The sequence below is a fragment of the Thrips palmi genome, unplaced genomic scaffold (genome assembly GCF_012932325.1).
Source record: "Thrips palmi isolate BJ-2018 unplaced genomic scaffold, TpBJ-2018v1 HiC_scaffold_12, whole genome shotgun sequence".
NCBI classification, from domain to species: domain Eukaryota; kingdom Metazoa; phylum Arthropoda; class Insecta; order Thysanoptera; family Thripidae; genus Thrips; species Thrips palmi.
In genome coordinates, this window is record NW_023144623.1 from 12,654,559 (window position 1) to 12,665,348 (window position 10,790).

At 55.0% G+C, this 10,790-nt stretch overlaps 1 protein-coding gene across 1 annotated transcript in view; it reads right to left on the reverse strand.

Annotated features, from left to right (window-relative positions):
• The window catches only part of LOC117640294 (TLD domain-containing protein 2), a 156,562-nt gene extending 148,755 nt beyond the window's left edge, over positions 1–7,807 (reverse strand). Inside the window, exon 1 of the mRNA XM_034376666.1 lies at positions 7,548–7,807. Within this exon, the coding sequence (XP_034232557.1) occupies positions 7,548–7,639 (92 nt within the window). The 5' untranslated portion in view covers positions 7,640–7,807. The remainder of the gene's footprint in view (positions 1–7,547) is intronic.
• Between the last annotated feature and the right edge of the window lie 2,983 nt (positions 7,808–10,790).

Below are 10,790 nucleotides of genomic sequence, written 5' to 3' on the forward strand. Positions count from 1 at the left end.
TGGGTGGCCACTGTGTCCGTTCTAGTCGTCGTAAAAGTCCTCCCCCGACGTCCTAGTATTCTTAAGACCCTACTCTTTCATGCTCTGTATCGTGAAGACGTTGACCACAACGATTTTGGCTTTGACCGCAACGATTTTCCTACCAAGTTGGTAAAAAAGTGGCCGAATCTCGGAAATTTGCTGATTTTGCTGACTTTGGGTGGCCACTGTGTCCGTTCTAGTCGTCGTAAAAGGCCTCCCCCGACGTCCTAGTATTCTTAAGACCTTACTCTTTCATGCCCTGTATCGGGAAGACGTTGACCACAACGATTTTGGCTTTGACCGCAACGATTTTCCTACCAAGTTGGTAAAAAAGTGGCCGAATCTCGGAAATTTGCTGATTTTGCTGACTTTGGGTGGCCACTGTGTCCAATCTAGTCGCCTTAAAAGGCCTCCCTCGACGTCCTAGTATTCTTAAGACCTTACTCTTTCATGCCCTGTATCGGGAAGACGTTGACCACAACGATTTTGGCTTTGACCGCAACGATTTTCCTACCAAGTTGGTAAAAAAGTGGCCGAATCTCGGAAATTTGCTGATTTTGCTGACTTTGGGTGGCCACTGTGTCCAATCTAGTCGCCTTAAAAGGCCTCCCTCGACGTCCTAGTATTCTTAAGACCTTACTCTTTCATGCCCTGTATCGGGAAGACGTTGACCACAACGATTTTGGCTTTGACCGCAACGATTTTCCGACCAAGTTGGTCAAAAAGTGGTCGAATCTCGGAAATTTGCTGATTTTGCTGACTTTGGGTGGCCACTGTGTCCAATCTAGTCGCCGTAAAAGGCCTCTCTCGACGTCCTAGTATTCTTAAGACCCTACTCTTTCATGCTCTGTATCGTGAAGACGTTGACCACAACGATTTTGGCTTTGACCGCAACGATTTTCCGACCAAGTTGGTCAAAAAGTGGTCGAATCTCGGAAATTTGCTGATTTTGCTGACTTTGGGTGGCCACTGTGTCCAATCTAGTCGCCGTAAAAGGCCTCCCTCGACGTCCTAGTATTCTTAAGACCTTACTCTTTCATGCCCTGTATCGGGAAGACGTTGACCACAACGATTTTGGCTTTGACCGCAACGATTTTTCGACCAAGTTGGTCAAAAAGTGGTCGAATCTCGGTCTGTATAAGGGCGAGACACACAGTAAGAGAGGGGTGTGTGTGTGTGTGTGTGTGAGTGTGTGTGTGTGTGTGTGTGTGTGTGTGTGTGTGTGTGTGTGTGTTTGCGCCCAGAGAGTGCGGCCCGTTCCGTTGCCGCGCACCGGATCCTTAACCCGTTGCGTTATCGAGTGGGCGTAGTCCCGAGCGTGGCCGAGCGCAGCCCGGCCAGACATAGGCAGGCGTAGCGCGAGGCGTAGTGGGTCTCATTCCCGGCCGTCCGTGACGTCACCACCTTGCGCCTTCAGCCGCCTGCCTTCGGCCTGCGGACTGATTCCGAGAGTCGTTTTCGTCGCTCTGTCCATCCCGCACTCACGGGGCGTCCCGTATTGGGTGCGAGAGAGACAGAGCAACGAAAACGACTCTCGGAATGAGTCTGCTGCAGCAGGCCGCCTGTTGCTGCTTGCGCTGTGTAGCAAACTTTATTATAGCGGACAGCAGGTTTGTTGTGTCAAGGCCGAGTCGCCAGGCGAGGCGGGGCGGGGCGGGGCGGGGCGGGGCTGGGTGGGGCGGGGCGGGGCGAGGCTGGGCGGGGCGAGGCGGGGCAGGGCGGGGCGGGGCGAGGCGGGGCGCGGCGTTTTAAACAGGCTTTTTAATTTGATCTATGGCTCCCGATCGGGAAACTCCGGCGCACTCTGGCAGCGCGGCGGTGCGACCGGTCAACAACAACAACAACAAAATTGCCGTTTGTTGTTCCCGATTAATGAGGTGTTTAGCTCGCCGGCCGTTGACGGCTCGACAGGGAATTGGTGCCGAATGGACGATGGCAGTGCAGGCAACGCTGATTGGGCGAAACGGTTTCGACACCAGGTGGTGTGCAGCCAGGCTGCTCGGCCAGGTCGCCCGGCAGTCACTGGGCGCCATTTCGACTCGCCTCTTGACACGAGGCACGATCACGACTGAGAGAGAGAGAGAGAGAGAGAGAGAGAGAGAGAGAGAGAGAGAGAGAGAGAGAGAGAGTGACTGACTGATTTGCCCGGGATCGCAGCGAGGAAGACGATAATAAGTGACCGCAGACGCAGGGTGTGTAAATCTGCCTTTTTTCACGTCCGTTTGCGAGTGGCAGGGAAGTCCTCCATCCCGGGCGTGCTGATCACACGGCGCGATGGCCTTGCCCGGCCTTGCTCACTCGACCGCTCCCCCCCCCCCCCCGTTCCCCCTCCTCCCGCCCCACGCTCGACCCCCGCGCGTCCGATGGGTGGCCTACTCTCCGGGCGCGACACCTCCGCGAAGACTCCCCCCACCCCCGCTTTTCCCTCCCCACGATCCGAACGGAGAGGAAAAGAAACAGAACTTGTTGCGAGTGTTTTATTTTGGCTTATGTTCCACGACGACAACAACATCCAGGACACGTTTTATTCTTGGGCCAACAGAAAATAACAGAACCAATACCAGCGCACAATGGGCCAGAAGACCGGTGGGGGCGGCTGAAATTCTAGACGCGTTTTGAGCTCCAAAGTCACCACATGGGGCTCGAACCGAACGTGTGACCCCACCAATGGATTCCTCGTTCGGGGAGCTATCCATTGGTGGGGTCACACGTACGGTTCGAGTCCCATTCTGGAGCTCAAAACGCGTCTAGAAATTTGGCCGCCTCCACCGATCCTCTGGCCCACTACGCAGCGCCCCGATGACCTCGCAATTAGATTTTTCTGACCACCGACAGGGACGAGAGAAATAGAGCAGAGTCGTGTCACGAAGTCAGTCGGCGATGCGAGTACAATTTTCCAAGTTGTTGTTGAAGTGGCGCGGAAAGAACCACGGCAACACTCGCAGCAACAAGCCACATGCAAAACTTGACCAACTTTTTGTGTGGCTTCGTCTGAGCAAAACAAGGCCGACTTGACCCCGAGGGCCGAGGGTGGCCGAGGGCCCCATGGGCCCCGTGGGCCCCGCGTGGGGCCCCTCGTGGGGCCGGGCCTCCCCCTGCAGGGCCTCGCAGCGTCAGCCTGTCATCGCCTCGTGCTGCATGCAATGTGTTGTGTTTTTTATTGTTGTTGTTTTTGCTCCTCTCTCTTTATTTTTTTGTTTTCATATTAATTCCTCCGGCGCGCGGCTTGTGTGTAATTACTGCTGGAACGCGCTTAGCCCTTCACGGCCCCGGCAGCCCCGCCGGCCGCGCCCCAGCCTCCCGTCGGGCTGCACGCTGCCAGCGCGCACAGCGGCCACAGCGGCCCACACCGCCCACACCGCCCACACCGCCCACACCGCCCACACCGCCCACACCGCCCACACCGCCCACACCGCCCACACCGCCCACACGCCGAACGGGCGAAACACGAATCCTGACCGCCGAAATCCCCCGCGTCCCACCCGGACTTTCCCACCACACACACTCACTCACACACACACACACACACACACACACACACACACACACACACACAGAGAGAGAGAGAGAGAGAGAGAGAGAGAGAGAGAGAGAGAGAGAGAGAGAGAGGTGGCGCTTTCGTACAAATATTTGGTGGCTAATCATGCACAACATTTGTGCGTGCGATGCAGCCAGCCCCATCGGCCGTTCGTGCGTTTCGTCGATTCGTGTGTTTAGCTAATCACGCAAGCGTGGCAAAACGGCAACGGGAGGAAAAGCATTCAAAATATTTTAATATTTTATAGTAGACTACTATTAGCCTGGCCCCAGCAAAACACACGCCCCCGTGGGCTCAAGTAGATGCCTCATTATCCATTCATGCCAGGGATTTCGAACTGGTATTTTTATGTTTACTAGTTGGCGTAACTGGTCCAAGGATTTGTGAGGAATTTCAGGTCTGTCTGTCTTGCTTCCCTCAACTCATCCCAACAAAACGATGAGAACATTCTCCACGAGGCAACGATATGATTGGGCAAACACAGCTGAAAAATCGGTTGGGCCAACACACAGATCCCTGCGCGTCTCACGGGGGCTCAAGTGGGGTAACTTTGCCCGCGCTGCGTCGCTGCCTTTCTGGCGCCCCCTTCCCTCCTCCCTCTTCCCTCCTCCCTCTTCCCTCCTCCCTCTTCCCCCTTCCCTCCTCCTCCTCCTCCTCCCTTCACAGCATCCCTCCTCGCGCCCCATCCCTTCACCTTGTTACGCTGGTTATGTCTGCGGCCGTGCCTGGCCGTGCCTGGCCGTGGCCCGCTTGTTCGTTCGCGGCGCGCCGCGGCTCGGTTTCACACAGAGTTCCTGGGCGAATCAGAAAAGGAGGGCGGTCGAATCTCGGTCGCGGAAAACGGCCCACGATTTCCGCCTGCACCCTTGGTGTGACCAGTTTTTGCTGTTTTATTGCTGTTTTGTCGTTTGTCTCTTTTTGTGTGTGTGCGACCGTCCTTTGACCATGGGGCGTTGCGTTGTGCACCCCACTCGTCCAGGACCAGGCCCAGCAGACTGATTCCGAGAGTCGTTGTCGTGGCTCTGTCTCTCTCGCACCTAAATGGAGGTCCCCATGAACGCGAGAGAGACAGAGAGACGAAAACGACTCTCAGCCTGCGGGCAGGCCCGGCCCGGGCCCCCGCGTCCAACCGCAGGCTTTGCCCTGCCAGGCTGGTGTAGTGGCGGCTTAGCTCGAGTGACCATTACTCACGCACAAACATAGACTCACACACCGACACACACACACCGACACACACACACACACACACACAGAGAGAGAGAGAGAGGCACCGACACGGCGGGCACAACACAAAGTACCCGCAGCATGTCACCGTCTGGCACAAATGGCTCAACTCAACGCGGGCATCATAAGCGCACGTGGGGAGTTTCAGAGTGAAGAAGAGGGAGGCAAATGGAGGGCCGGGGGGAGGCGGTAATGATGGGAGAGAGAGAGAGAGAGAGAGAGAGAGAGAGAGAGAGAGAGAGGCCAGGCAGTGAAAAGGAGGCAGTGCACGGGCCGGGGAGTCGAGAGCCCCTCCCGACATGTAGGGCTCTCGGTGACCCGACCAGAAGCAGGCTGCCCCGCGTGGCACGCCACGCCACGCCACGCCACGCCACGCCACGGCCATGGGGCTGTGGGGCCATGTCACGAGGTCACGGGACGGGACCATCATCAGCAAGCTAGCAGCGCGCGCACCAAACCTCTCACGGATACCCACTTAACACAGACAATTTTTTTGCAAAACGTAATGAGGGATGGATAGGAAAACTAAAAACTCATAAGAAGAAGGAACAGGGCGGAGAGATAGGGAGGAGAAGGGGAGGGCAGAAGTGGGAGGGGGTAGTTCCCGGTCCGGACTGGCTGGGCCGGGCTGGGCCGGGCCGGGCCGGGCTGGGCCGTGCTGGACCAGCCTGGGGCCCAGGCCCTGGGCTGTCCAAACCGAAATTAAGGCAAAGCCGCCTCTCCCCGCCTTGCCAGGCCTTGCCAGGCCTTGCCTTGCAGCGCCTAGCCAGCCATTCATTTTGGCGTGCTGCACAAAAGAAAGCCGTTCCCGCGGACCAACAGCACTCCCTTCCTCTGCCCCCTCCCCCTCCCCCAATCTCCTCACTCCCGGTTTGGCCTGCAAGGCTTTTGTACACATAGAACAGAGCAGGAATCAGGGCAGGACGACATTGGGGCAAGGTTTAAGGTCAGAGAAAGAGCGCAAAAAATATTTCAAATTCAAAAGGAAAGAAAAGTTGGCCCGCGCGGAGCGAGGTATCTCCCTTTACTGCGAGACTTTGGAAACATGGAAGGTGAAGGGTTACAGATCTAACAAGCGCATAGGTCTGTGTATATTTATGCCCACCCGCGGGCAACGTTAATCTTTGATCAGCCACGCGTATGATTACTGACAGCCCCTGACTTGCTTTGTCTCCCGTTTTACATTAATACGACGATTAAAAACCGCTGCCGGAAGGGTGAGTGCAGTGCCGTTTTGGTGAGGTGGCTGCTCCGAAACGCACAGCGGGCTGCCAGAACGGTTCGAGGACATCGCTGTTCTTGTAATTCTCTCGCTTTGGCGACTAGACGTCTCCGAATCAGCGAATCTGTTTTTACTGTGCGGAGGCGATGCCGGACGGAATGCAGGACCACTCGACGGGATTGGCGCCGCTATCAACAGTGTGGTGGACGGACGAGATTCGTTCGTGAAACATGGAAGTAATCACCAGCGGTGCGTGCATCCGCTTCCTCCCAGAAAGGGTGGCGAACAAAAAGGGAAACGAAACGCACAAACACAAAAACAGGCCACAACGACTCGATGGAAAAGTCCCCGAATCGACGCGACAAACAATCTCACCGGCATTTCTTCCGCCTTGTCACGACACAGAGTCATTAAATTAGGACCTACCGCAAGGCCGAGCGAGCACCGGGCCCTATCGGGGTTTTCCCATCGATTGCTGCGATCGACATGTGGTTCGTGTGTGTGTGTGTGTGTGTGTGTGTGTGTGAGAGAGAGAGAGAGAGAGAGAGAGAGAGAGAGAGAGAGAGAGGGGGGGGGGGAGGGGGGGAGGGAGAAGGAGAGAGAGAGATCGACCAACCCTCGAACCACAAACTCCCTCCCCCCTCCCTTTCCCCCGTCACCCCGCGCGTACACACACACGCACACACACACACTCGAGTGCAAACGGACGTACCTACACACAGAGTTACACAGACACACCTTCAGTGCCTCAACGGAACGGAACGCGCAGGGCGTGTGTTTGTCACACCGCTTTCATGTCAAAACATTGGTAGAGTTTGGCGTAGGGCCGGGCTCTGGCTTGAACCCATACCACGTGCAAACTGTCGACACCCCCCCCCCCCCCCCCCCGACCCCTCTCTCTCTATTCCCAAGGCATATCCCCCTGCACTGTTGTAGCAAATTCAATGTAGCAATACGTGACGTCGACGGTTACTTTTCCCTACAGTAAAGGAGCAAAAAGAATTGTGGTCTAATTTGCAATGTGCACTAAGATGAGCCTTCTAGTAGGCTATATCTACAGTGGACTACGCTCTAAACTCCGTACGGACACCGTGTATCACCTTGTGATAACATTGTTGTCATCATTCACTGAAAAACCAAACGTGGTCTAGACCTCACCACTGGTGTGGTCAACACTCTCATTCCAGGAACGTGACGTCACGTTGAAACGAACGTGACAAAATGTCACGTTTGTTTGAGCACTGTGTCACATTCGTTTGGGTGTGAATCGGCCAAAAAACGGCTTGTTCACATTGAAACGAATGTGACACAATGCTCAAACGAACGTGACATTTTGTCACGTTCGTTTCGACGTGACGTCACGTTCCTGGAATGAGAGTGAAATGGGTGCCATTTTGACCACATCAGCTGGTGTGGTCTAGACCACGTTTGGCCTCGTTGGGTGTGGTCTAGACCACGTTTGGTTTTTCAGTGTTTGCAAGTGATGAAAATGCTATCGACTCGACGATTCTGTCATCAAAGTACAAGTTGGTCGGTACTCACTGCCAGGATAGTGTGCCGGCGATGCCCTCCCGAAGGCGGTCCTTGAGGGAGCGCTGCCTGGAGGGCCCGGAGGAGCCGCTGAAGGTGGCCATGGTGGGGGCCTCGTGGGCCTCGGCCTGGGAGGACCTTGGAGGACCTTGGAGAAGCGCTGCCTAGACGACCGCGAGCCTCGCGACACTCTCGGGGCGCCGGCAGCGAGCCATGGCCGTCAACCTGTCTCCACTCCGAGTGTCAGGGGAAAGCGTTCCGACGCTGGAAGAGTGCTGCCTGTCACGGCTGGGCGCAGCCAGAACAGCTGCCTGAGGGACCGGCTGCCTCAACAGCGTGCCTGATTTCGGGGCGCCATATAGAGACTCCCGCAAACGTGGCGGAGCGTCGCGACGCGTGAGTTTCCAACTCGGAGAAGGCGACTCGCCACGCTCCGCCACGCGTGCAGTTTGCGAGATGAGACCCCCGAAACGCTTCACGCGGGATCGCGCGACTGTACCGAAAATAAGTACAGTCACACAACGAAATACTATTTTGCTCGAACAAAGCGAGAACTGACTTTGAAAGAGGGAATTTCCGTAGGGAAAAATGGGGGGGAGCGATATTTTTTTCCGCGAGCTTGGAGCAATAATTGCGAGGGAGCAGGGGGCGAGGAGGTCCGATCGGCGGCCCGCGCCACTGGAAGCCGCTGGCCCACCTGGAACAAACGAGCAGAGTGGATTAGGAAGGCGCAGCCACTTTCGCGCGACGGAGTGCTGCGAGGCTGAGGAGAGGGGGTGGTTGGGGCAGGGAAAGGTTGGCAGGGGGTGGTGGAGGAGAGTTTGCAGAGGGGTGGTTTGGTGGGTGGTGTGGAGGGAAGGTGGGGAAGAGAGAAAGGAGGGGAAGAGAGAAAGGAGAGGAAGGGAGAAAGGAGGGGAAGAGAAAAAGGAGGGGAAGAGAGAAAGAAGGGGAAGGAAGAGAAGGTGGGAGGAGAGAGAGAGGTGTTGCACGAGAAGTATGGAGAGGTGAGAAGACTGCTGTACGTTATTTCCTCGCCTGCCTGTCGGGAAAACAACACACACACACACACACACACACACACACACACACACACACACACACACACCTCGCCTGGACGCGGCACGCTAGACTTGTGCTTGAAGCAAACCGGCGCCCTCGCTCCTGCCTCTCTGGTTCGAACCACGCAACACCCTCAAACGAACGACACACACACACGCGCGCGCGCGCGCGCGCAGACGTGCAGCCCGCCAATGGAAGTACGCAAACTCTCAGCGAGAGCTGCTTGTCAACCTACTGTGATTTTCGCACCCGCTTGCCTTTTCGACGCAGTCCATTCCTTTGAGCGTACCTTTCTTAACTTGGCACTCCCCAGCTCTATTTTGTCGGACTAGGGGTAGCTATGTTGAATTCAAACCCATGTGGAGAAGAAATGCAAGAAACAGAACGGCTGGAAGCCTATAGTTTTCTGCAAGAAGGCCCACTGAGTCGCATTTAGCCAAGGGTTGGGAAAGGGCAGTTTTCTCAGTGGAATTATGTTGACAAAGTCCCTTTTCCCGCCACCGCCAGTTGAACACGCGGCGCGTCCGTGCCCGGAGCGCCTCTCTCCCTCCGAGCGGGCTCCTCTGCTGCGGCACTGTGGGGGAGTAAGCCAAGTGCACGGCGGGACGTGTACCTTTCAAATCATGACACACTGTTTATCCGCTCCGGAGGCCCCAGCCAGGCCCCAGCCTCGGCCCCTGCATTGGAAAACAGGATCCGCTCCGGTCGCTCCTTCTTATATGTCTTCTTGCCGTTCTGCAGATGCGACTCCAGCCCTTGCCTTTTTGGCCCGCCCTTCTATTCAAAAAATAGGGGGAGGGCCTATGCATTTGCCTTTGTGTCTGTGTGTTGTTGTTGTTGTTGTTGTTGTTGTTGTTGTTGTTGTTGGCGTCTGTGTACAAGGAAGGAGTTGAGCTAGAGTAACCAGATTTGGAGGGTACTTCAGGAGTACCGTCCAAACAAATAATCCGGTGGTGCAAATCCCGTCCGGGTCGCACAAGGGCTGCTGCAGGTGCATCATGGTTTACATGAGCGGGAGGGGGATTTCCGCCATTATTGATGCTAGCAGGGCACATAGGGGTATTTTTGGAATCGGGGCGACTAGACAAGATGAATGGACCTGGTCCCGACCCCATCGGCCGCTTTTACAAGTTGGCCGGATCAGGATCTTCAAAAAAGGGGGTCGACCGACTAAAAAAATTTATTGCAGATTTCGATTGGTCTCAGCAAGACCTTTTCAACGAGGGGTCGGAAAGGGGGTCCAGGAGCCCGACTTCGTCTATTAGTCACATCAGGATCTTCAAAAAAGGGGGTCGACCGACTGAAAATTTTTACTTAAGTTTTGGATAGGTCTCGGCAAGACCTCCTCAACGAGGGGTCGGAAGGGGGGTCCAGGATCCCGCCATCATGAGTTATAGGAAAAAGTGCAACGGACTCGTTTTGCGGTCCAGCTGTGCCTCTATTGCAAGGAGTTGCAGTAGCATGGCAAATATGGGTATTTTCGGAATGAGGGCGTAGGGATCGAAGTTTCCCGGAAATCTTCAAAGTTCCCGGAAAATTTCCAGAAAAGTGGAAAATTTCCATTTTGTTTGGAAATTTTGGAAAATTTGGAAATTTTGACTTTTTGCGTTAAAATGTAATATAAGGAGGAAAAAAATTTTATCCATAAAAACAAACGGATAAACAGGTTTAAGGAACCAATTATTTATTTCATGGTAACTAAGACCACCTCTAAATCGGTCAAATCAGTCAAAATAGTCACATTAGCGACTGGCATTTTCACTTCCTAGACCTAAGATTCCGCGTCGGCCTGGAGGGAGTTGGCTAATGGCCTACACTGCAATAATGTCTTACAGTGGAACCCAGCCGAAAATCCCGGTTACGGTTCCGGAGAAAATCTCCGCTTACGATCGTAAATCGCCCCAAATTTTCCGGTTGCGATCGGAAACCGGACCTAATTTACGGTTACGGTCGGTCACGTCCCGGTTACGATCGGACTTATTTCGGTTACGATCGGACTCGTTCCGGTTACGACCGGACCCATTCCGGTTACGATCGGACCAGATCCGGGTCCGAGGCCGGACTCGAAGAAGCATGTCCCATGCGTTTAAGTCTCCAGCGAATTTTCAGAAACACTCCATAACTTGTGAACGGTAATTTATAATAAATTTCTGAAGTCAAAATTGGGCGTAGCTCGCAAAGTTTACCCTGTGGTCA